The sequence below is a fragment of the Amphiprion ocellaris genome, chromosome 6 (assembly GCF_022539595.1).
Source record: "Amphiprion ocellaris isolate individual 3 ecotype Okinawa chromosome 6, ASM2253959v1, whole genome shotgun sequence".
Classification (NCBI taxonomy): domain Eukaryota; kingdom Metazoa; phylum Chordata; class Actinopteri; family Pomacentridae; genus Amphiprion; species Amphiprion ocellaris.
Window position 1 is genome coordinate 12,437,771 of NC_072771.1, and position 25,370 is coordinate 12,463,140.

General features: G+C 43.6%; 1 protein-coding gene across 2 annotated transcripts in view; it reads right to left on the reverse strand.

Annotated features, from left to right (window-relative positions):
* The window catches only part of cux2b (cut-like homeobox 2b), an 88,523-nt gene that overhangs the window by 46,599 nt on the left and 16,554 nt on the right, over positions 1-25,370 (reverse strand). For both annotated transcript variants that reach the window (XM_023268130.3, XM_023268131.3), the window contains exons 2-3: positions 7,785-7,895; positions 4,378-4,425 (exon numbers count right to left, since the gene is read on the reverse strand). In XM_023268130.3, the coding sequence (XP_023123898.2) occupies positions 4,378-4,425; positions 7,785-7,895 (159 nt within the window). The remainder of the gene's footprint in view (positions 1-4,377; positions 4,426-7,784; positions 7,896-25,370) is intronic.

Sequence of the window (25,370 nt, forward strand, 5' to 3'; positions counted from 1 at the left end):
GTCCAATTACACTCCCACGCCCCCCACATCCCTCCCTCTCTCCTCTGTCTCTCTCTTCTCTCTCCTACCTTCCTGCCTCCCACCTTCGTTCCCTCTCCTTAGTATGAAGAGGACACAAGTGATAAAAAAGGAGCAGAAAGCCGGTGGTTTACATGGCCCTGGAGCCCATTATGTTCCCCACAATAGGCTGGAGGCCTGGACGTGCTGTGAATAGGTAATGGCCTGGAGATCCTGGGCCTGGCCTGCTGCTCAATGAGCCTGAGACAGGCATTAGAGATACCTCGTCAGCCCAGTATGGAACAGTCTGGTCATAGCCAGGGGGGAGGCAGGGGAGGATGGGAGAGTGGGAGTGAGTGAGAAGAGTAGGAGGGTGTCGTAAATGCCCCTTACATAAGGTAGGGCATGAATAATAACACAAAGGGAATATTCAGAGGTAACTGTAATGCAGAGATCCGCTTTATTGGTACAGAAATATGAGCCCATAATGTACAAAGAAATCAACACTAGCTTGCTCTTAAAACTGTACGTAGTCTACGAGCCACTTTGCATCAGACTGCGTGACTCTGCTGCTCATTCATTCCGACCCCACCTTCCCGAGTTAGCCATCCACTCAAGCAATCTGTACCTAATAGCCGCAAGGTTTAGCCCATGATGAAGATCTGTCTTCATTGAGCTGGAAAAGCTGTAGCGTCGCTGAGCATTTTTCCTAACGGCGCAGTCCCTCATCTATGAAAGTGCCATAGAGCCCCTCAGACAATTAGGCAGGGAAAAGCTTTATGACCGTTAGACTCACTCAGTGAGCGGCACTCTCACCGCTAGCACCGCCAGGAGCGCTGGCTCGTGCAGAAAGGTAATTACGGAGCCTCTCATAATGACATGGAGGAAGCTTGCGTCATAACACCCACAGCCTTTTATCATAGCGCTGTAATTAATTATCATCCTTTACTCTTTGATTCATTCCACTATTCATAACATATTCATACATTCAAGAGAAATTATCATTTCCTTCAGGAATTAATCAAAAGGAGGAAGAACTGGTCGTCTCTCGATGGATGATCAAAGACGGTGTTTGTCTACCTCATTGCATGGCGGGCAAGCTCTGGGGAAGGCACCGTGGGCAAGGTCTCTGACAACACTAAAACATGTTGCTCTCTCAGTCCTCAATCTCAGCCAAATGAGCTGCAAGATGCTTCACACGGGCTCGAAAATACAGTTGTAGAGGTTGGCTATGAATTAGCTGTAAATGAATATGACAATCCAAACAACTGCTCTGGTTTTCGTGGCATGTTATCTTTCATTTCTCCTGTTGTTGTGCTGTCTGACATGGGAGATTCTAATAAAGGTCACATGATCTACTCTGTATTGAAAATTGGACACAACTCAGAGAAATAGAAGTCACTATATGTGTTTTTAAGTTGCCTTCCTTCTACCTTTCCTGAGTAGTCATATAGGTGGGGCACAGCAGCCATTTTGAGATCTCTTTAGTCAGTTTCATGGAGTCGAAAAGCTGCTGTGTAGTCAAAATACCTCCTGTGTTCTCATAGAAAACAAGGAACAACAACAATATACATACATAAAAACATTGTCTTCCCCTCACATCATCACTTCCCAACCTCAGGGGAAGAAATGGCACAGTTAGACTCATAAACAGGTGTCCACCGGCCCCCAGTTCGCAGCGCTTTAATAGCTGTTTGATGTTTTTGATGTCTAGTCAGCTCGATCGTACCTTGCTGCTTGATAATGAGGACCAATAATGATGCCTGAGCTTGAGGGGTTAATGGTATGTAACCGGCAGAGCTGCTAATTACACGTTACAAACTATTTATCAGAATCTCCATCTGCGCAAGCACCACAACTCTCATTGTGCACGCTAAATTACTCCACGGATTATCATTGTAAAGCAAGTTTCAGTAATTAGGGACCCATACTGCTGTTTTCTTTTTCTGAGAGCACCAAACGACACCAAGAAGAGAGGAGAAAAATAGGATGACTGGTTAATTTGGGCCTGATATTCAGATTGGTACAGGCCGGATGTGAGGAGGAATTTGCCTCTCCTGGAGAAAAAAAAAGTAGACTACAAACATACAAGAAATCAGTCACTGTTCTTTTTGTCTTCCCTCATAAATGTTTATCCTGAGGGGAGTTTACACTCTAAAGTGAGAGGGAGGTGCAAATTGCATTGAGAAGCCCACATTGTCTTGGTGAGACTTGGTGAAAACTGTTTTCTGTATGTTTGGATGGCAGCGAGAGCGCTGTGTGAAAGTTGTGTGAACAGTGTGGTCCAACGGGCCCGTCTCTCCCGCGATCGGTTATTTGAGAAATAACTGTCATATCCCTCAGCCCCAAAGGTGTGCCTGAGACCATGGAGACATGTACCATCTCCTCTTCTTCGCCGTAAATTTTTATTAAGATTACCTTCATTATAAGACAGTGTTCATTATAAAACCAAAAACGCCGGTCTCCCAGGGCCCTGTGGATTAATAAGGACAGCGGTGTATTTTAAGCCGTAAACTCAGCTCCTCACTGTCCTTAATCTCCTTCCTACTTCACAAGGCCAAATTAACACCTCTCCTCAGCTCTGACGGGACCTCATTAGCAAACTTCCAGGGAAAGAAAAGAGGAGAGCAGAACGAAAAAGAGGAGAAGAAGGAGAGAAGCGACCAATGACAGCCACCAGCTCTGGGATTAACCCTTTCTCCTCCTCCAGTTCCACAGAAAAACTAGGTCGGCAACGTGTTTCTAATCAGTCGCCTGGTTAGTGATAATTAGAAGGCGAGATTGGACGGGAGAAGAGAGAGAAAGTGGGTGGGGAACACTGAAATGAAAAAAGAAAAGAAAGAGAACCTGTCATGTCGCAAACACTTCAAAGGAGCCGACTTCTCCTTTAGAAGTGGCATGATGAGGGTCCAAATACCATGAGGCACTCCTCTGGGTCTCCGAACTGCAGTGGAGGGGGGTAAAGGACCCAGTTCTTTCCCACATACATGAATCCTCACACATATGCATGCCAAGACTTTTCTATCATTCACCACCTGTACAGTGCAGCTGCAGGGGAGCTTTAGTCAATCCCAAACCACACAGCCAAACAAGCACATCCAGCTCCACCTTCTCTTCACATTCTCCCCCTGCAGCAGCAGGTCGAGGTCCCACAGCTTACACTGAGGTCGTGCAGACTACCGCTGGGTAAAGTTCACAAGCCTCTGCAAGCTGTTTGACATTACCAATAAGGTCAAAGTGTATCAGAAAACACCAGAGGATTATATTATTATGGTGTGCCAAGTTGCTCGCTGCACCTCGCCATCAAAAAATAGCTGAGGCTTTTTCCACCACAAGCTGGCTTACTTATCAATGTGCAGAATATAAGCCTGTGGAAGTTACACAAGAGAGACCAAGAGGTACCCAGAGAGGCCCGCAGCTAACAAGGAAAAAAAATCATCGCTCATTATCAGCCATCTATTTTATCTACTATGAAACATCTCTAGACTCCCAGTTGTCAGACATCAATGGTGCTTAAATTAATCCTTTGGGTTCCTGTTTGCACAATAAAGATATGGAAGGGTGCTTCTGATATTTGTGCAACTTTACAGTCAGAGTAATTGAATTAGCACAGAAATCAACCACAGAGCACTGCAGAGCATAGAACTGAATGCAATGGCTCCTGCTAGAGAACACGGTTGCTTGGGCATAGTCAATTATAAAGCATTTTTAAAAAGCTGCCAATAATCACTTCCAAGAGATCTGAACAATCCACGCTGAGTGTTCTCATGTTTACCGATGATAGGGCTTTCAGGTTAGCACTGAGCGGGAGTTTAGAGGGGAGAATGAGACTGGAACCATATTTGTGGTATCATTTCCATAGGCCTCTGCTTTGCGGACCATAACGCAGCTCACAAATGTGATTTATGACCTTGGTTTAATGGCTGGAGCAGAGTCTTGGTAGGTATCAGATGACTTTTTCCAATATGGCGACGTCAGAGGGGGCACAGTGAATGCACCATCACAACAGGAAATGAGGGCTTGTCTCAGCCAAGAAAATATGAGAAGCCAGATATCTGATCATCTAATGGCAGATAGATGCTACTTCACTTTGACAGAAAAGGCATCAGTCAATAAGCACCAGATGAGCAGTAACACAAAAAGTATCCCATAGATTCCTCGCCCTATCTATCAAATCATTCATTCCAAGAGCACAGTGGTCGGCTGGTCAATGTACATGCAATATCCAGCAGGAGTGTCTCCTTTCAGTAAATTATAATGTGGAACAGACAAAACTGATGAAATCATCAATAAAATACTATGACTACTTTGCAATTTCCAGACTCTCAGTTTCATTCTGCACAATTTGTAATCTGTAAAATGCCAGAACATGTGACTCACCTGGGCTTGGAAACTCTTGAGAACAGGTGCCACCATCTCCCGGACTTCCTATGTACAGACAAAAAAAGTAAGTTCAGTCTCAGCATTTTTCATGCTGCAGATGTTCCACCTGTTTAGGAATCAGACAGCCCCCAGTGAGGCACAACACAGCTCCTCTGCAAGAAAAAGGACTGGAAATCTTTTCTTTTAATGGATTCTCACCATAGCTTCTCTTACCCTGCATATGTATTTGAGTGAGGTATGTTGTTATAGGGTGTGGGTATTAGTGGTTAAACCTACAGGGTTTGAGTGGGCATGTTTGAAAAGTGGGGCTTTCCAGTAGCTTGCGTTAGAGCTCAGGGATCCAGACTTGTGCGAGCTCTCACAGCCTCAGGTAAGGGGATTGTGCTGCCAGTGGTGACAGCCTGATCCTGTCTTAAACGCCTGTATTATACTGACAAGATTACAGCACTACACTACATACTCTGGCTGAGATAGGCAGGCAGCATAGCAAATAGCCTGAGGGTTCATTTATAAAATATAAAAATATTCTCTTTGACTTCAGCCTACATGTCAATGGATGATCGTTTCAAAGAAGATGATGAAAAAGGACAAAATCATATCTGTATCATTCATAGATTTGGCTTTTCATGTATTCAGCTCAATCTACCTTAACTGCCATTTTGCCTTACAAAAATGAGGAATGAGGTCTTGGCACATTCTAAATGTTAAGCAGAAGAAAATGAGAAACAACACGGTGGTGCACAGATGGCATCTCAGTCAGTATTAAAAATAGCACTGAACACCAAATAATAACGAGACGTCAAGTTCCGTATACTGGTAATGTATTATTAGTGCTACGGTGTTAACAATGCATAAGCTAGCATACCATCTAATCAGTTGCAGCTATCAGGTACATACAAATGTTAACAGAGATGGTGGAGTACAAAAGGATAATGCTCTATGTGGCAACATTTGCACGTGTAATGAGTTGTTTATGTGTTAGCTTAATCCACAATTTACGTTCACTAATGGGGTGGGAAAAATAGCAATACGGCAATATATCGTCTCATTTTCTCTTTTATTATCGCAATTTTGTTGCCAAATATCAATGTTTTTATGAAAACAGGAAGGCCCTCTAAATAGATTCCCACAACCACTTTGATTTATCACAATCACTTTTTATGACTATTCATGGTGACGCTTGAAATGAATGAGGGAAAAGTGAACAGAAGTTAACTAACTTGTGAGGAAGAAAAAGAAACTCGCAGGGGGAAATGACAGGAAAGCAAACCAGAGAACTAATTAACTGAACTGACACATTATTAAAATTAAATAATAATGATAATACCCATACACACTGACACCACATTGCAGTGAATAATTATAGAATTCCTGTTTGTTTTTAACTTTTTCAGGTGTACTTTTTTTTCTTCAACTACACCAATATCGTAACGTATCATCAATGGCGGTTTTGTAATGTATCAAGTATCACAGAATCGCTGATATCATGGTTATCGTGGTTAGCTGTCTTGACAGTATCAAATCGTAAACTGCTCTGTGATTTTAACAAATATCAAATAAGACTCTTTGTGGAATACTTGAATGTGCATTGCTGATCAGGTGGAGGAATGTGTGAATAGATTTTGGGAAATGTTACTGGCTAGGGGACACATTCCAAGTCTTTAAACTAAGGCTGTAGTCTCCAAGTTGACTGGTGGATTGGTTGGGTGATACGCTCTAAACCAACCACATTATCATTGGTTAGATAATCACCTAGAGACTCTCATTAGGAGAAAAATGCCACATCAGCAGCTCTCTAGGATTAAATCATTCTTTTTGTCAGCAGGACATACTACATGTGATCACCTCTGCATTTTCACAACTTGGAACTTGCTCTACCTAATGCTATGTCCAACTTATTAGACTTATTAGACATTTAGGCTACATTTACTGAATGTTTACTCGGAGACGGCTCTGCACTAATCGATACGATGCCAAAGAAGTCATCAGTGTGGCGGTGTTTTGTTATAACAGTTGACAAAAAAAATGAGTTTAAACTTTGCAAACAACAACTAACATGGCGTTACATTTAAAAAGCTAACTTGTCTGAGTTATATTTCTTAATAGCTCTTGTACTGGTAGCACTACTTGATATAGTTCTATTTTCAGAAATCGTATAAATATTGGCAGGTACACGCTGATCTCCTCCAAGTGTGTCGGAGTTATTGTTATTTCAGTATAACAAGGTTCAAAATTACTCAATATACTGCAAAAACTAGCGTTTTATGCTGATTCAGAATTCTTCTGGGCTAACAAGCCAACAGATTTCATGAATCCAGCAGTAACATGTAGATTTTATTTTCCCCATACAGTCAACTAATATATTCTTTGGTTCACTACGGTTCTTATTAAAACAATATTCATGTGCCATATTTACACTGAAAGAGTAAGTGTTGTTGTAGTTGTCTCTGTGTTTCACACTGGCCACAAAAAGACCCCTTCAAAAGCATTTTCACTGTGAGTGAGTTGAAAATAAAATTCACAGTCTACATTCTACACAAAAATGTATTTTAGAGTTTAGCTGAAGATTGGAGATTTTCGCCTTCATCTCCTTCACTGGAAACAGTTAAAGAAGAGATCTCTTCACAGCCAGGCAAAAGGAACAATTAATAGCAACCACGATCAATTTCATATTATGTATAAGTGGTTGTGAGCATGGTTTTTAGACAGATGTTTAAAAATGCTAGCCTATTCTTTAAAATAAAAAATATGCACTTCTCCTGTTACTCATTTTCTACTGTATATTTGTCTCTAATGAAATATTTTTAAAGAGCAGCACAAAAAGTGTGTTTGCAAAAGCCATGTTGGAAAGCTGGTGCAGTGGGGGACTCATCCTCATCAGCATTCATCACATTGTGTTTAGTCAGAGTCTCGCTCCTTACGGGTTTGGAGAGACACCTGTTCCTGTTACATCACAGAAATTTGAGAAATATCAATATCAGCCGCCAATTCTTACACCAAGATAACTTTTTCATAAGTTGGCGCTTTAGCTTTGGAGTTGAAAGTAAGCAGTGAAGTTGTGCTTACCTTTTGTAAATGAGCCCCTTGGCCTCTCATCACACCCAGCCAGAGGCTAATACTGCAAGGCCTCAGCATTTAAATATTAACTGAGCTACAGGAAGAGCAGGAGGGAGGAGGCTAACCCTGACTTCTCACAAGTGTTGTGCACTGTTAACATACGGTGCACTAGTGCAGATTTTACAAAAGAAATAAAAAATAAATAATTCACCGTTCAAAGGTATATGCGGGGGCTCGAGCAGCGGCAGTGACGCAGACAGTCAGTACCTGCTGAGGTGAAGATGAGGAAAATGGCACAGTTGAGATAATGGGGGTGGGGTGGGGGGTGGGGGGGGTGGTAGACTCACCTCAGGGACATTTCTCTTGAACTCCCTGCTCAGCTCTACCAGGTGCTTGTGGGAATGTTCGCTCTCCTCTTGTCGACCCGCCAGCTCAGATGCTACAGAGTTTAGCTCCCTCTACAAACACACAAAAGAGAGAGAAACGGTGAGAGGAAGCGAGTGGAGAGAGACGGCACTTTAGGGAGCCTGCCAACGCTCATCCAGTAAAGCTTAGAGTGTACATAAATAAAAATACACTGCTGAATATTAACAATGTAATCCTTCATGATCTCACAGCAGTAATACTTACAGCTAGCCCTGGCCCATAAATAATTAAGCCAAAATAAATCCAATGCCTACAGTAGCAGAAGGCCTTTTAGATAATCAGTATTTGAAATAATCAATACGCTTGCAACGGCTATAGAGCGCCAGTGAGCGAGAGGGGTGACAGGGAGGGGGGAGAGGGAGAGAGAGAGAGAGAGAAAGAGGGAGAGAGAGAGAGAGAAGAGGTGGGGGGAGTCACGTGTGGAGACCCAATAACCTGACAAACACCCTTACAAACACATGGAGCTTCCTTCTGAAATGAAGCGCTGTATTATAAGCCCAGCTAAGACCTGATTCAAACATACAAACGCCTCACTTGCTGTCGTAATTACCACAGGTCAGATGTATTTTCAGCTTCTTTTCAATCTCTCTCCCATCCCCTGCACCAATCTTTATATTGACCCTGCACAGATTTTCAATACATGACAGCAGCTTCCATAGCTTTAACCAAATTACCCTTTTGCTACAACAACAGCCCTGATCGCTATTCCATTAATGTCTCTGCACATGAGTTTGTTTACATGTCTGTGTTATACCAAATGAGAGCTCCACCCCAGCAGCATGTCTGATCCACTATTCAAAGCTGTCTGTGTAGTAGGCCCTTCATCAGAACCTTGCATTCATGCTGGACTCAGCTGCACCACATGCCATCCGCAAATCCGATATTATCGATCAGTCATCCAATTCCCGGCTCTTTCAGCAAACAGAAAAAAAAGGAAAACAGATTCCAACTCGACTTTGCTGTGCTGAGCAGTGCTGGAAATAGGCAAGTGTATATTCATCTCCTCTTCGTTTTGACTGTGATTATCAGTAATTGATGAGGATCTTCTCTTGTAACTGCTGGGTTACAATATAAAAAGTGGAGTAGGGGATTCAATTACCACTGTGAATTTATATATGACGCCAGGAAATTAAATTGACTGTGTTTTAATTAATCTGCAGTCTTACTTAAAGGCAATTTAATAAATCATCACATAAGGGGAAAAAAAGGCAGAAAATGGAAAGAAGAAACTTCAACAGCCATGGCCTCGTGGGATGGTGACAGTCTGTCGGTCAGAGAGGCAGGCTGTTAATTGAAGGGCTGCTGGTTCAAGTCCCCAGACTGGCAAGTCAGAAACTGGTAAAAGTAGTGGACAGTGTGAGGCTAGACGCTATATGCGGAGATGCGACAATGTTACTCAAGCCTGACCAACTGCCAGTTGGCCTATACTGGCCTATCACAGATATATCACAGTTGGTCATCATGAAAGTTTTTTTTTATTTTTTTCAGAACATGATGCAGAAAAGGATGATTCGGTTAATTTAGTTAATTTAGTCTGTACAGCAGAGCAGCTCTAACTCGCATCACAGCTGAGCTGTAAAGTTAATAAACAATAAACAAAATTTTCTTTGTTCAGTCCAACTTTAGCACACTGTACTGTATTTTGTCTCCCTAAAAATTGGTATCATTCTAATAATTGTAGTGTCACTCAGGCGTCAACTTTACCAGTATGTCTATGAACAAGGCACCTGGCTGATAATGACACAGCTAGTATTATTCTATAATGTTGTAATTGCTAGCAAAGACAATAGCAAAATAATTGAAGTATATGTGTCAATCCATTTGTATTTTTTGCCTTCCCTGCCATCAGTGGCATTCAGCCCCAAACAAACTGATTCCTACTGAAGATGTACGTTTTTTAAAAATGCGCACCTTTAGTTTAATTTTTCAAACAGTCGAGCAATGTTGTTTGCAGGAAATGCTGCTCAAACAGAAATGAAGAGTACATATGAAGGAGACTGATACACATTTAGTGCAGTGCATGCGACTGATTTTGGATAAACTACAGCGTCCATGGTAATTGTACTGACAGAATGTGAGAAATGTTTTTGTTTCTTAGACACAGTTAAATGACAAGCTTAAGACCATTGTGTATACTATCCTTTGAAGCAACAGCCTACTAAGCAAACTCTAGAAGTAAGAAATAAGATATATAAGACACAGATGATAATTGTTAGTGGGATCAATCAATTTTAGGTTTCAGTCTTAAAAGAAACAGACAATATCATCCACCTCGTCCTTTAAATTGCACATGCTGAAATGCCTTGGGTCAATATCTTGCATTATAGGTCACTGCCATAGGTCTTTGAGCAAACTGCTTTGCACAAAACTAAAAATGTTGCAATGTTCAAATGGCAGCATTTTTCTCTGGTGATGACAAGTCAAGTACAAGTTAACCATAGAGGCTTAGAGACTGCATGTCTCTTTTCCTCTTTATAAGCAAAACAAACAAAAAAAAAATTAAAACATTTGGTTCCAACCACTGTGTTTCTCCTTTAAAAATCTCAAGTTCTACACTACAAATATCCCAATATTTAGGATACATTTGGTTGGTGGAAAATGTGTCACTCGTTGTAAATGGTACTGTCACTGAAAAAGGCCATGGCTGTACAGCATAAGGCGACAGGACTTTTATAAATTCCTGTTAGTCCTTACAGTCCATCTGGGATGAGCCTTCCTGGAGATTAGAGAGTGGGCTTTCAGAAGCCGGCCAACCTCCACTAGATTCAAATGGCCCCAGACCGGCTAATCTTGCCAAGAGAAAATTCCTCTAGAAGTGACTTAGAGTGGATTTTATAAGTACTTAACATATAACTGTGTGGTGAATCTAAGTCTGCCAGTGCTTCAGTGGCCTCAGTGTAGAGCTGGGTTCACTTTTATTGCAACTCAGCTGATCAGAATGGTGGATACTTATGCAGTATGCAAGTCAAACAGTGCAATCATTATGGCATGGTTATTTTGAAAGCATCCCCACAGTTTCTAGACCATTACGAGGGAGGGGGGCCTGGGCAACAGCCCATCAAATGAAACCAACTGCCTGTCCTTCTGAAAAGAAGTGAGGCAGAACAGACTGTTTGCTACTTTGGTTGTATTGCTCAGACTGATGATGGGAGCAACTCCACAATATAGTGTTGCTGAAATAGTTTTGCTATCTCAGGAGACAAAAGATACCAAAGAAGATAGTCCTTTTCTTCCTAATCAGATGTGATCCATTTCAAGCTACAAACAAACAAGTCTGAGATCCCTGATGAAACGGACTTATCTCCTTTCATTATACTGAGCGTCATCCTTCAAGAAATTATTTGCATGAACATGCAGATGCTTCTGATGTCTTTAAAAGAGGAAAAGGCGAGTTGCAACTAGTTGTCCAAAGAGGAGTTTCTTGGTAATCATTTGACAGGTTTTAAAAAGGATGATTGGGACCAAATTTTCAGTGTGTGGCAGTCGGGTCAATACAGAGCTCCTGTCATTAAGCCTCTGCCAGTCAAACATCCAGCCATAATTGATGAGTTTCCCCTGGGGAGGGCGGAGCTGTCATTGGGGCTGGAGGGGCAGGAAAGCGGGATTTTGAGTGCGGAACCAGCCCTGGTGAGCTCAAGTCAATATGCAAGGGGAAAGCAGTCTTGGTGACTTCTGACTCATAAACAAAAGACCAAGAAACAAGAAGCTTATTGGTTTCAACAGGACAGACTTGCAGCCTATTGGCAGTCTGTAAATGGACTTGAAGCTCAATGACCTGATGAACTCAAAAAAAAAAATAAAGCTGTGAAACCATGACGCATATACCCTTTGGCTTACAAAAGCCAGCTATGGCCTTCTGACACTGACTGAAGACTGAAGATGGGATGCTGTAGCGAAGCCCTCACGTGATCTGACTTGCAGCCATTTATGCTGCATTGAGAGGTCTCAGGTTTATGCAAGAGTGTTAGAGCCAATACTGCAGGCACTAGTCCCTTCATATTCTATCGAGTGAGAGAAAAAGTGGCAAAGAAATTGGAGGCCAGTTGTGGCAACAAATCTGTAAAAAGACAAAGTATTGATGATTATGACATAAGCTAGTTGTCAAGTATGTTATGTTTCATTTATATGATGGGAGGCAAATCATGTATATTGTACATAAAGGCAGCAAACGCAAGCTAAAAACTCTGTAGTCGAATCCAGCAAAGACAATTGCTCTTAACAAAAATCAGAGCAAAATGATGAACTGTAAGAATGTGTGCAAGTGGGAATGTTTTAGGCAAAATGAGGGGCTCACTAATTTATTGTGTTGGAGTAGATTTGACATTGATTCATTAAACCTAGCTCATCTTGATTACATCTGTAGTGGTAAGCTATTTTCTGGCCTTTCACAAAGACAACCCATGGTGGAAAATGTTGACAACTGGGGAAAAAAAACTACCAAGGTACTGCAATGAGGTAGACGGAGTCAAAATCACTATTGTGTGCACTGGGCTTGGACAGCACAAATTAAAGAGGAAAAAATAGGAAGGAGGAAGAGAGAGGGGAAAATGCAGATGGGGTATTATTTTCTTTTTGTATCCCATCTAATTGCAATCATAGGCAGATGTCTGAAAGTGTGACAGCATCAGCAGAATTGCTGCTGAGAGCACAGAATCTTTGTCTAAAAATAATCAGACATTCTGTGTGCTGCTGTTTGTTATAATGGTAATCGATGCTGGAGGCTTTGAATTCCATCAATTTATAGATCCACTCTGTTCTGCCTGGTGACTGTACTGCCTCACAACCCCCACCACATACGCACATCGATGCAACAACACACACACACTTGCATGCAAGGTCTCATTCAAAAGAGCGGTTAGGCACACATACGTGCACAGAGACACATATGCGCTGACATCCGCACACAGGGGCTGCAGCAAAGCAGAGCAGGGACCAGTGTGTGATTAAGATAAGTGTAGTTTCCTTTCATACATTCCTTATCACCTCCCATTCTCTGTGAGGCACAAGATTGTCCATAGCTGCCTCAGATTAGCACCGCATCTCAGACGCCACATTTGAGAGGGCGGACTGATCAATAAATCAAATCACCACAATCAATGGCCCCAATCACTGCAGTCTAGTCTGGCCTCAACATTATTACTGGCAACCCCCCTAGCCAGTGAGGGAGGAGGGAGCTGTTTGGTAGGGGGACAGAGGAGTGCAGGGAAAAGGTGCACATTGGCGTCTGTCCATATGAAAGATCCAAAATGAACTCTTATCTGGCCTCCTTGAGCTGAGCATCAGTTAAGGGCACAACAGACAGACAGTGTGTGCTTATGTCCTGTGTGGGTGTTGGACTGTCCAGACAGAGCCAGGCGGGAGGAGCCACTGACCTCCGTGACCCTGCAATAGGAACGTGAGCTGAGCACGCGGCTTCTGACAGGGAAGCACTAGGGGGCTGCTATCACCTGGCATCTCCCTCCATCTGTTTACCCCAGACTGCTGCTCCTTCACTTCTACTCTCCATGAGATTGGCTAGAGCTGCTCCAATTCACACCATCATCACAGTGTTGTTAGACCACATCACACCTGGGTCAAATATTATGTGTGCTTAATTCTAGTGGTTCATTTTAAACTGCAGTGCGTGCCACATGGCTGGAGGTTACCCCATTGCAACTATCATTTGGAAGAGGTCAGTTGCCAGGCATTTTGTCAATTTATAAAAACTGCAAAAGTCACACCTAAATTTGATTATAAATATTCAAATGCTAAAGCAACCATTGTAGCAGTCCTTGATCAGGTGGTTCTTTCATGAATTGCAGGGTTAGTGCTCTGATTACGGCAGCAAAAACAGAAAAAAATCATTAAACATGCACAGTGCAAATGCGTCTTCTGCTTTCCTATCCTAGTAATCATCTCATGACCCCTCCGATTCATCTTGCGACCACTTGTGAGGTCCCGACATGAAGGCTGAAAACCCCAGCTCTACAGATTACTTGCACAGCCTGCACCTGTCCACTCCGTAGCAGCAATACTGCCTGTACTTTGCAGAAATATGTAGGTAGTGTATAGATGGTGAGGACTTACCAACGAAGAAAATCACATTTCATTTTGACACCTCTCTAAACTCTGGACTGGAAAGTCTGATAAATCATCCAAAATAATTAATCCCCAGTCAGTCAGGCTGTCTTCAAACAGCATGCTAAATCTTACAAAAGGAAGGAGAAGCGTGTGAGCGTTACAACCATCAGCAAAAGGTGTGACTGGTGTTGTCAGCCATTATTCGTCATACCCTGCTTCATTTAGAGAGTTTTTGGCGCCTGATGCACCAGAGCACAGCCTACTTGTCAACACTTCTCTCGCTTTAATTCCAACGTGCACACTTGGACACACATGCACACATATTTTTTATTTCTTACTAATGTACAGGTAACATATCTTAGTATGATCAGGGGGGCTCTAATGTCATTTATTGTCAAGTCTTATTCAAAATAGTATCAAGAGGTATCATGAAAACATCTTATTATAGCTCTTTCAAACAATCCCTGATCCACTGTGAGTCCAATGAATAACTTTAAATGTCCTCCAATTAGAATCTTCAAATTACAATCTATGACTGAATGCTCCAAACGAAGGCCAATTACAACACCTTATATATCATCATTAAGGCCGACCATTGTTCTGCTCCTTTCAAACTCTGTGGTTACAATCAGGGTGTCTATTGTCATTGGTTGGTACATGCAGGGTGACTAATTACACAGTCCTATGATTCATTAGCAGACTAGTGGGTTGAAACCTGAGAGAAGACACGATAACCTCCGTCGGCCAAATGATCGGTTCAAATGGAGATTGAATATGAAAGAACAGGGAGGTTTTACATAAAAGAGCAGCTTGAGCTGGAAAAACAATAACCTTCAAAACTGAAGTATTTTCAGAGGGGTTCCAGAAAAAAATTAGGAGAGCAGCAACAGTGTCGAACTTGAACAATAAAATTGGGGACAAGGTTTGTTTTCCTGTTTCGTTCAAAGTGGGAAATGAGGAGTGCACTGCAGGGGACTTGTTTCTGTGAAGCTTCACCATTGAGGTCAGCTAGTCGGAGAGGAGGAAGGCTCCATAGATGCAGCCATCACTGCGATGGCCCACTTTCACCTGAAACGACGAGCTGCAGCGATGCAACACAGCTAACCTGCGATTGTTTATTCTCTCTTAAGAAATGTCAATCTGTTCACTCTCAGGTGTGCTGCTCTTCCTCTTGTTTTTGTTGTTTTCTCCCCCCTACTCTCTCCGTTTTCCCTTGTCGATTGCGGCAAGATCAAAGCGACGCCGCTGGAAGAATCTAAATATTTCAGGTGTGGAGAGAGGGCTGCGTTTCACACCACCTGTGTAGTGCTGAGAGACAGGTCCCTCCTCTCGCTCAGACTCAGTTAGCAGGGCCCCTGGGGCACGGCGACATAAACCGCGGCCACCTGTCTGAGAGAGAAGGAACACTCCTTTACCCTCCTTCTCTCCATCGCACTTTCATTTTACAGCATTTGAACCAAAAATAAATAAATCTAAATAGAGCGTTGAGAGTGGGAATAAAACTGGTGCTGACAACAAGCAGCCGAGAGCTTTGAGCACCGTCACAAAGGCTCGAAGTTCTGGCAGGCGAGTTCGGCTGCCGCAGAATGGGAGCAGCCACTTGAAAGGGCAGTTTATACATGAATCATTTTATAATTTGCCCTGTTGTGCAGCAGAAGGTAGCTCTGATATTTTAAATGATGAGCTTGGTCAAGAGAATCACCAGGATTATTTTCTGCCATAACATAGCACAAAGTGTGGAGTTGGTCTGTGATATGATTCTCATCACATCATCAGGGCCGCCATTTCTGACCCAAAGCAAATAAAAAGTATCCCTGATGTCCGCACCAGCCCTACCAGTTTGATGTAGCTGCTCTCCTTGGAGGGCTGTGCGCCTTGACATGTGTGCATGTGTAAGCACTTGTGAAAGCATGTGTGTAAGTGCATGTGTGTGGACGTGTGTTCAGAGGGGCGTGGAGTAGGTTCCACACTACCAGTTTCCAGCCATGTCTCTCAAAAGGGCCGTAAAGTCTTTACAGCAAATTCCTTACATTCATCTGTGTCAGAGCACTCGGCACACATTAGGCGTTTACACGGGAGGAAACACAATCTATTTGATGCTACACTGCCCACACGTCCAGAGCCCTCCTCCTCACACTGGAGATTCACAGTGTTTAACTTCCATTTCATATTCTGAACAGACAGGCAGACAGGCAGATGAGTGCAGGGAAGGGAGTCCATCTTGCTGTAAATCAGCGTTTAAACACCGACTAAATGTAATCTGGAAAGAGTCAACAAGAGGCCCTCGCATTACGCTGCTCAAGATATTTGTTTTTATTTATTCTGGAATGTGCAATTGATTTTTGTTGTTCTCCCTAATGATGTATGCAAACGGTGCAGTGAAAAAAGTCACACTTCTTTTTTTCCCTGGCTGATGCAGCTCCCCATCTTTTAATAACAGGGGTGCTTATGAGTACAAGTGGAGGTTAATCTAGGGAGCGGGTCATAGCCACTCGGCTCTTTGTAAATGTCGGCTGGGAGATCCAGGCCTTTCTTATTACTTCACTAAACCAACAAAGCTGACGGCTCCAAGACGGATTTGTGACTTGGAGGTGTCTTCCTCCCCACTTCTCACCACCATCACGAACCAGCCCCATCACAGAAAACCTTATTAATCAATCGATTTATCGTCATAAATCAGGCCAGGCTTTGATTATATCAGCAAGTCATGCACTCAATCAATTAGTCGGGACCTAGCGGCCCAATTTGCTTAAAGAAAGATGAATGTTCCCCCACATCATCCATTTGGTTGTCCGTTTACCCATCAAACACGGCTGCTGTTGACTCCCAGGCCCAACATCCTTTTATCGATTTGTGCAGATTAAACTTGCAAAAGAAGACACTTAACTGACTGGGAATAATTCTGCCTTCATTTTTAGTGCAGTATGTTCTGTGCTGTCGTTTGATAGTGTTGTCTAATATCATCAAAACAACAAAGTATGAATATTAAAATCCAGAATTCAGAGTTCTTATGACTGATCCAGCAGATGGAAGCAACAGCTAAAGAGGATATTGCTTCCAAGTAACTAAAGCCACTCTGAGAAAAATGTGGCACAATGGGGCAAATCATGGATTATTAGCAGTCAACTCTACCCAGGTTTATATGGCAAGGCAAGGGGGACCAGGGAGACTGAGCAAGGAAACAGCTGGATGAACAAACTGTGGAAAACATATGTATAATGACATATTTGTTTCATATTTTATGCCTACTGTGAATTCCAATCCACATTGTGACACCAGCTGCCTCGGTCCAATGCCTCCCATCTGCAACTCTGTGTCAGGATGTCTCCCAGGACAGGCTGGGAAACTTTGGGGACGACAAAAACCGACAGGAGCAAGTAGAGCACAACAGAGTGGGCTGCTAGAGCCTCCGTGTGCTTCTCCCCCGGCGGCAGGTTGGAATATGGCAGACTGCGGAGCTGCCGTGGAGAGAAAAGAACACTGGGTGCTCCCCAGGGAGAAAATCTGCGGTGGGATTAGAGCCTCACCAGACCTGGTTCTGCTTCACACCCTCAGACCCTGCTGTGTTACAGCCAGGGAGGCCAGCGAGCTATCTGTGGGGGCTTTACAGTTCTGCCCAATCTCCCCAAGCCTCACCATGTAATTAGAGATAAAGACAGAGGGCTCAGCTACTCAACCTCAATTCTCCCAGCTTCACACAAGGCTGCCCACCCATAGCCCCCAGAGGAAACCCCACAACACTACCACTACACCAGCACCTGTGTACGCTTGCTAGCTGCAAACCCCATCATCTCCCAACCAACTGTTCCACAGACTAACAGTCAAGATACTACAAGGTAGAGTACATGATCATGATTGACTGGTGTTCAAATGTGAAGTGTCCTGAAGTTGCTACACTATGACTCACAATGGCAGCAGGCTTTTTTGACACCATATTCCACATATTATGTGTGTTGAAGAGGCTTCATAGTGTAAAAATTCTCAGGTAAACAATAACCACAGTAAATAAGTAATTTTTCTTCATATCTAAAACTTTATCCAGGCAAGGGGGAAAAATTTAGAGGATATAGCAGAGGAGGAACTCTCGACTATATTCAAGAAACATAAAATTATACTATAGAGGGATCCATTATTCATCTCAGATACATTTTTCATTTAAGAGAGGGCTGGATATGAGCAATGATGAATGCATCGCCCAGGATGCAATTTGTATGTAAAATAACAGAAGATTACAGAATATGTTTTAAGTGCAAATGCAGTTTGTTGCCATCTAAGTAGAAAATGCATTCCTACAAAAAGGAATAAGACCTGAGCCCGATGATGCTGCCTCATAAAATCACTTAGCCCATAGCTAGGCCCCTCGCCAGTCCTTAGAAAGGGTCACAATGAGAAGCTCAAGTGATGAATGAGCCGACTGGAGTAGATTTTCATTCATATAATTTACACTACCTCTTGGCATGCCATTTGCAAATGTGGGATAAGTAAACTGAATAACTGAGGCTAATTCAACTCATACCCAGCTCAGCAGCACACTTCCTTGAAATCCACCCTTCTACACTGAACATACACTTGCAGACGCACTGTTAGAAGCAAGTCTACGCACAAGTGCACACAAACATACAACAGCGTTTCGCTGCCTGCCAGGCATCCACATGTTCCTCTCAGGACTTGCTCTCTCCTCATCAGCTTCACTCGGTGCACACCGTTTCAATTGAGTGCGTCTCAAAGACACACAAAGAGCGTTCCCCTGCATTCACAGTACAAAGATTGAATACAGCCCCCTAACACAAGACATGCCCACCACAGAGCATGTAATACAACTCATTACCGGGCACGCAGAGTGTAGAGGGCTGTGATGGGAGAGACAAGCACAGCAGGGAGAGAACAGGGGGCCCTTACACCAACATCTCCATCTTTCTTCACAACTAACAGAGCTCCAAAACCAGCCTTAATAACTAAAGCAATCCGATTGATTTTTGTAGGTTCTCTGAAATAAGTGGTGGAATTGAGAGGAAAACCAGAAATACTGTTTACACTTTGGGTGAACGCGCCACACCGCCTGCAGGCCCTCGGACATCCCTTTTACATGATGGCTAGCACTCAGAGGTTATTTAAGGTCTGAACTGCAGCTTCCCCTCCTGCCTCTCCCAATCAGTGGTTGACCCACAACCAAACTATGTCCAATCACAAAGAAGCAGGGGGACAGTGTATCTGGGTCAGCCACATTGATCGCAGTGCTGCATTGCATGGCTCTGGTGTCAAGTTTTCGTGTACTGACAACAGGGCACTAGGTTTGTTGCATGTGGAGGCAGAGAAAGGAAGCTGGGTTTGTAAGGGAGGGAGGAAGTAGGACGCAGAATCGGCTAATCCACCACTGCACACGGCCTCATGAACCTTCCCTAACCTCAGGGCAATCGCATGACCTGAGGCAAAGCATTACACACATTAAAAAGACATGAACTTCAGAGCATCGGAGTTTCAAGCACGCAATCAATGGGGCCACAGGTGCAAACATTTTCTGCACTGCCAATGGAATGCCCCCCCACCCCACCCCATCCCCCCACCCCCTCCTAGGATTACAGTGGAACCTGTTTTTGCATTGTGTTCATGTTAATGTCAGCAATAATAAAGACCTGCAGCAAAAGAAACAATATAAAATGAGTGCAAGCTAGAGACAGCTTTTGGAGGTGGGCTGGAAACAGCGCGGGGAGTCGGGAGAGAGGGCAGGATGTGAGGAGTCTGTCAACTTCTCCCTGTCTGCTCCTGTGTTCGCTCGCCTCAGACTGAGGGGAGCAAATGGGCCTAATTCACACTGGCTATGTGTGAGTGTCTCTGCTGTCTAGTAGCAGGAGCGGGAATTAGATCTATGGTTTGTAGCCTTCATCCCTTCCCAGACAGACTTGTTCCGGCTCAGAGGCGCTGCCTAATCCGCACCTCTCTCCCGCTTGCACTCCCGGAAAATGACTTCACACAGCTGCCTCAAACGCCCAACGCAGCAATTCTCGTCTGACTGAACTCCCCCCTACTCCAAAAAAAAAAAAAAAAAAAACTCAGCAGACCTCCCATAGCTCATTTAACATACCAATTCCTTCCCAAAGCCCACCATACTTCCCTCCTAGGAGATGGAAACAACAAGGAAAACAACTAGAGCCCCACTTGATAATTTAAGGGCTCTTTTCTCCAGAGAGCTGTCAAAATCAGCAGTACAGTGGGAGGAATTCAAAGAGCATGGAGGTACCCTGATTGAGCAGTGGTGAGTAGCTGTTTTCAGATTTGTATGTGACTATTACTAGTCACATATATGACAATGTTGAAACAGTCTAGCTATGTGAGTCACCTGAGGGTATCTGGCCACTTCAGTTCTTTCACAATCCTCTGTGCCTGCATCCATCTACCCATCCCCACAAACTGATGAGATGGAAATTAAATTGAATGTCCGCTCAAAACAAGGACTCTGGGAACACAAAGCCATGTGAGTTCTCACATTAAAACCCAGATCTTGGCCAGGTGGTTTCTTCTAGTATTTGTCAATGACACAATCATACTAGATAGACCAGGCTGCAAGAGGGCTGCTCCCAGGCACAGTGGCCCACTTGGGTCATGGAGGGTAACTCTGTATAATGGCAGGGCCACTCAGACAAACACTCCAGCCTCGAGGACAGGAAATGGGAAGAGGTCCTTCTGATGAACCAAAGCCTACCTAATGGCTTTCATCTTCATGAATACCCCACCTATCAGACCCTGCAATGACGCCTCATACTTCTTCACCTATTTTTGTCCGTTCTCAGCGGTACCATGACAAAAGATGGTGTTGGTAAAAAGTGATTATCAGGTTTTCAAGAGCCATTTCGCATCTGTAGGCAAAGCTAAATTAAATGTATTTTAAGACAGAAAAAAATGTAAAAGTGGCTAACATTGTCTTCCATATGCTCAAATTGAAGCATTTATAAGCAGTCAACTGATGCTGTGGGTAATGCAGTCTAGTTCTCAAGAACTCCTTAGGCAGCAGTGAGAAACAAGTGATATTACAAGAAAAGGAGAATGATTAAAGCCTAATATGGCATAGTAGAGAGGGGAGAGAGAGGTGATTTATCCCTTCACGGCCTTTTGACACTAAATTAAACTGTTGAGTCCATTCCCCCGTGCCAGCTAGTTATCTTTCCAGGCTAATTTAACACTATAATTTACATTCCATATAAAATACATCCTGATGTGGTGCTGTCAAGGCCGTACATCATTTGCAGAGAGTGCTCCAGTTTCAGTGAAAAGGACAGAATTAGATCATATTCATGATGCAATTAAACACTTCAGTGGGAATCGATGTAAAACCGATGAGCCCTGAAAACAATGCATATGGCTGAGAACATTAGAACACATTACCTACCCTTGGATCCCTCGCTCCACAGACGCAATTTAAAATCCTCCACTACTCCACTCTCCGTCTCTCCAGATTCATAACGCACAGCGATAATAAATGAATTTTTCACAAAATTATTCAACTACTAAATTGCCCATGGTAACTGAGTATCAGATGAAAGTGATGTGAATTATTAAGTAGGGAAACAGTTTGTTCTCACCACGGGTGTAATCATCGGCCAAATGAGGAAAAGAAGGGGCGCAAGAGGGGCAGGTTACAGTAAAAAGAGATCTCATAATAAACATCAGTGTTGATGTAAAAATGGGAAAACTCTGTCTGCCGCCTGGGCCTCCAGCTGGGATGATGGTATCGACCAATTTCCCTAGGGCGGTAGTGTGGGTTTTCTTATGGATACAGAGAGCCGAGAGGAGAACATTACGAGGCATTACTACTGCACATTCTCATGTAAAACTGGCAACAGGCCCTCTGTAGCTGGCAAACCACTGCAACAGCCAGCCAGTGTTACACCACCTCACCACCTTTTACATAATCAGACAGACAGCGCAGCAGACCACACACTCACACCGCTCCACTCCAGATCACATCAACTACCTGTCACACTCCTCTCCACAGCCATCAGACTCACTTTGATTGGCTTAGAAGAACCACAGATTCACAAAAGCTGCAAAAGCTTTGCAAATCAAACCACAAAAATGCATTTCTCAATGCTATTTGAAGTTTTATCTCCATTAATCTCTATTTGCATTTTAACCCTCAACAAACACGTTTCTGTTTTCAAAGCCCAAACTTGTTGATAATAAGACAGTAGAGAAATGTAATGAAATTCAGAATTTAAGAGCCATACAGGGGGCAGAGGTACAGCAATTTGTAACCATTTCTGACAGGATGAGTTGGCCTCTCCAACTGAAACAGTAATTATGCTTAATGGTCCTTTAATCTGTCCATCAGGCAGGAGGTGAGCAGCCGGGTCAGCCTAAAGTGCTCCAGGCGTCACAGTGTGTCAGGCTGCAGTCTGAGGGGTGAGGTGCTCCACGAGGAGTGCCAGGGCCACTCGCTTCACCACACAACATCAGTTGGCGACAGGACACAGGTCTCCCTCCAACATACGCATTAGTCAACGCATCACCCACCTACCGACCGCCTCCTGCATAAAAATGCTTACAGCTGGGCTACAGAGCAGCAGCAAGAGAGAAACATGTTCCCTGGATAAGTATGAAGTGAACAAATGAGCGAGGAGGAGTGTGGGCCCCTGACAAGTTTGATCTAATTTGATGAAATCTTAATCATCCAGGACAGGATGACTGATGTTAAACTCTTCGTTTTGATGAGAATTCTGAACTATTGTGTCCAGCTGGTACCCTGGCACTCTGCCATCACAATTAATCTGTAACTCTGAAAGGATGTCTTTTGGTTTTTCCACAGAATCACAACCAATGAAAGTGGGGTTGGAGCTCAGCTAATTCCAGTTCACATTAGAAATCCCAGGTCATGTCCCCTACATACCTCGACAGTCACGCATGTCTGAGCGGCCCTATACACAGACAAAGCCAGGGTGGAGAGACCATTCCAAGCAGAAAGATGGCACTGGGTCAATCCCACTAGTAATAGCAAAGACACAGAGCCCATACAAAAACAAGGGCGAACAAATAGTACCTTTGTACCCAGAGTCATTTGTACCCAACTCAGGCGCCTGGCTATCTCAGAGCCTGGCAGATAGAGCTACTAGTCCCAGCTATGCATCTGCACTTGTGCTGTATTTGTTATCTTGGACAAGCATTCTCCCTCACCATTTCGCTGGCCAAATAGAGAGGGGGGAGAAAACGAATCACTCCTAGACCTACTCCTGTTGTTCCCTCAGCTGTCAACACTTCTCACAGACTTCACCCCCGCCTCGCCACATCGATACAGAGAAGTGACTGCCGTTTGCTTTATGATTGCCTTGTTTTATTCTCTCGGCCGGGCTTTTTCTCAGCCTTCACAGCTCTAATCAGACCGCCTTGCCTGGACAACAGAGCCATTGTCTCTTAAAGTGAAAGAGGCAGTGGATCAGTGAATCCCTTTCCATTTTCCCGCTTTATTAGCCCAGTGGCACACTACTGTTTATACTAGTGGGTATTCTGTGTTTGCTGAGAACAATTACAGTATGACAAATGATCCGTCAATGCCATCTATCAGGCCAGAGCTGACAGGAATCCTATAGACAGGGCAGCCATTCGTCCCCCGCTTCTCATCTCTGGGGTCCCATGCTTTAGTATCCATGACAACGTGCAAGCCACTTGCCACGCTTGCCACTTCACAGTGAGAGATGAGCGCCCGTGAGTGGCTTTGAAAATTAGCCTTTGACACCCCATGTTCCAGTTCGCTCCCACCCTCCTAGTCTAGAGTCCAGCCCCTTTGGGGGGCCTCGGAGCAGTCCCATCCCCTTTCCACATCCAGGCTCACACAAACACAAAGGCAGACACATAGCTAGGCGCTACTATAAACACACTTCTCTATGTCTCACGGTGTCAGTTTTATTGTGCCTGAGCTATATGATTCTCAACATTAACCTCACAGCTACATTACCTATCCAGCAATGGAAATGAAAGAGAAGCACCAACTTGGCCAGCATCCATAAAGTAGACTGAAAAATAAAATGGGTGAAATAGAAAGAGAAAGGTTGAGAGGTGCCTGAATGCACATGAGCTGCCAGCACATTATCAAACAGAGCCAAGTGTCTGACCCTCCATCCCTCGTTTCATAAATGATTTTCTGGAAAAGTTCTATATGTCAAAAATACTTCACTAAATGCTGGAGGTAATATAAAGTACATGTTTTAGTAAAGAGGTGGTTGCTAACTGTGCATATGGAATTTAAACAAAATACTGCAATGGGAAAAAAAATTAGATTATAGCAGGGACTGTGGAAAATCGAATTACTGCAAGATATATTAAACTATCAGAAGGTCAACACCAGAAACTTGCACAAAATGCTCAAACATGAATGCAAGCAAACTTGTAGATTTGCTAAATCACAAGTAAAGTATGAGAGATGTTGTGGGCCAAGCTACGATTTTCATTTGACTACCAGACACACCTCTTTGGGGTTGTGTTTATGCCATAAACTACACTTGGCAGCTGAGGATCATATTACTACCGTGAAAGAAACAAACAAAGCTGTGCAAACGTGGTGCACTGTCAGAAGCAACGGTTTTACGGCTTGTGATTAATCATATTTGGAGAAACATTAAAGGGAAAGGAGGAAACTGGCTCCAGCACTAGGAGGTAAGGGTGTCAACTGATATAACCCACCACTGACATCAAGCAGAGCCAGCTAGCTCATTGATGTGGCAGCGTCTCATTTTCACCAGTTTGGAAGCAGACAGTTTTGCAGCGCCTTGCGGTTCTTAATTATCTTCCGACTTTGTCTAATTCAATCAACACAACTCAGATCTGGCTGCGAAATGGCACTCACATCCCCTCAAGCTCAGCAAGTCAAAAAACACTGAATAAGTGGAACAGTCAAACTGACAAAATGGCATAGCACATGAGAAATAACTACTTTTTTATCTCCCGGGCTGAGACCTCATCCACAGCAGAGGGGGGATGAGGGGAGGCTGCGAGAGCAACCAATCAGCTTTTTGTTTTAAGTTACAAGGCTGCATTCGGTGGAACACAGGAGTCAAGTGCTTTGATGACGCTGCAGATGCTGCCTTGCTGAGCAGTGTGAGGTCACTGTGTTAGCTGAGACTCCTGAGGTCCCTTGCTCGGATGCTTCCTGGGCGAACCTAATATCCTGTTAACACAATTGCATCTAACTACAATGTCAGATGTCGGGACAGTACACTATTTCACACAACTTCCTTGCGACCATACATTTTTAATAGAATAGAATTTTTTAAACAGAATACAAGAGAAACGCGACTGTGTGGGCACATGCACACACCCACACACAGAGAATTTAAAGGTCATTAGGGATTAAATTGTTTGCCAATTTACAGTCTACAAAGTGAATGACATAATGAGAGGAGGTGGGGTGGCTGAACTCCCCCCAAAAACTCCTTTTCCACATTACCACTATTCCCACCCAT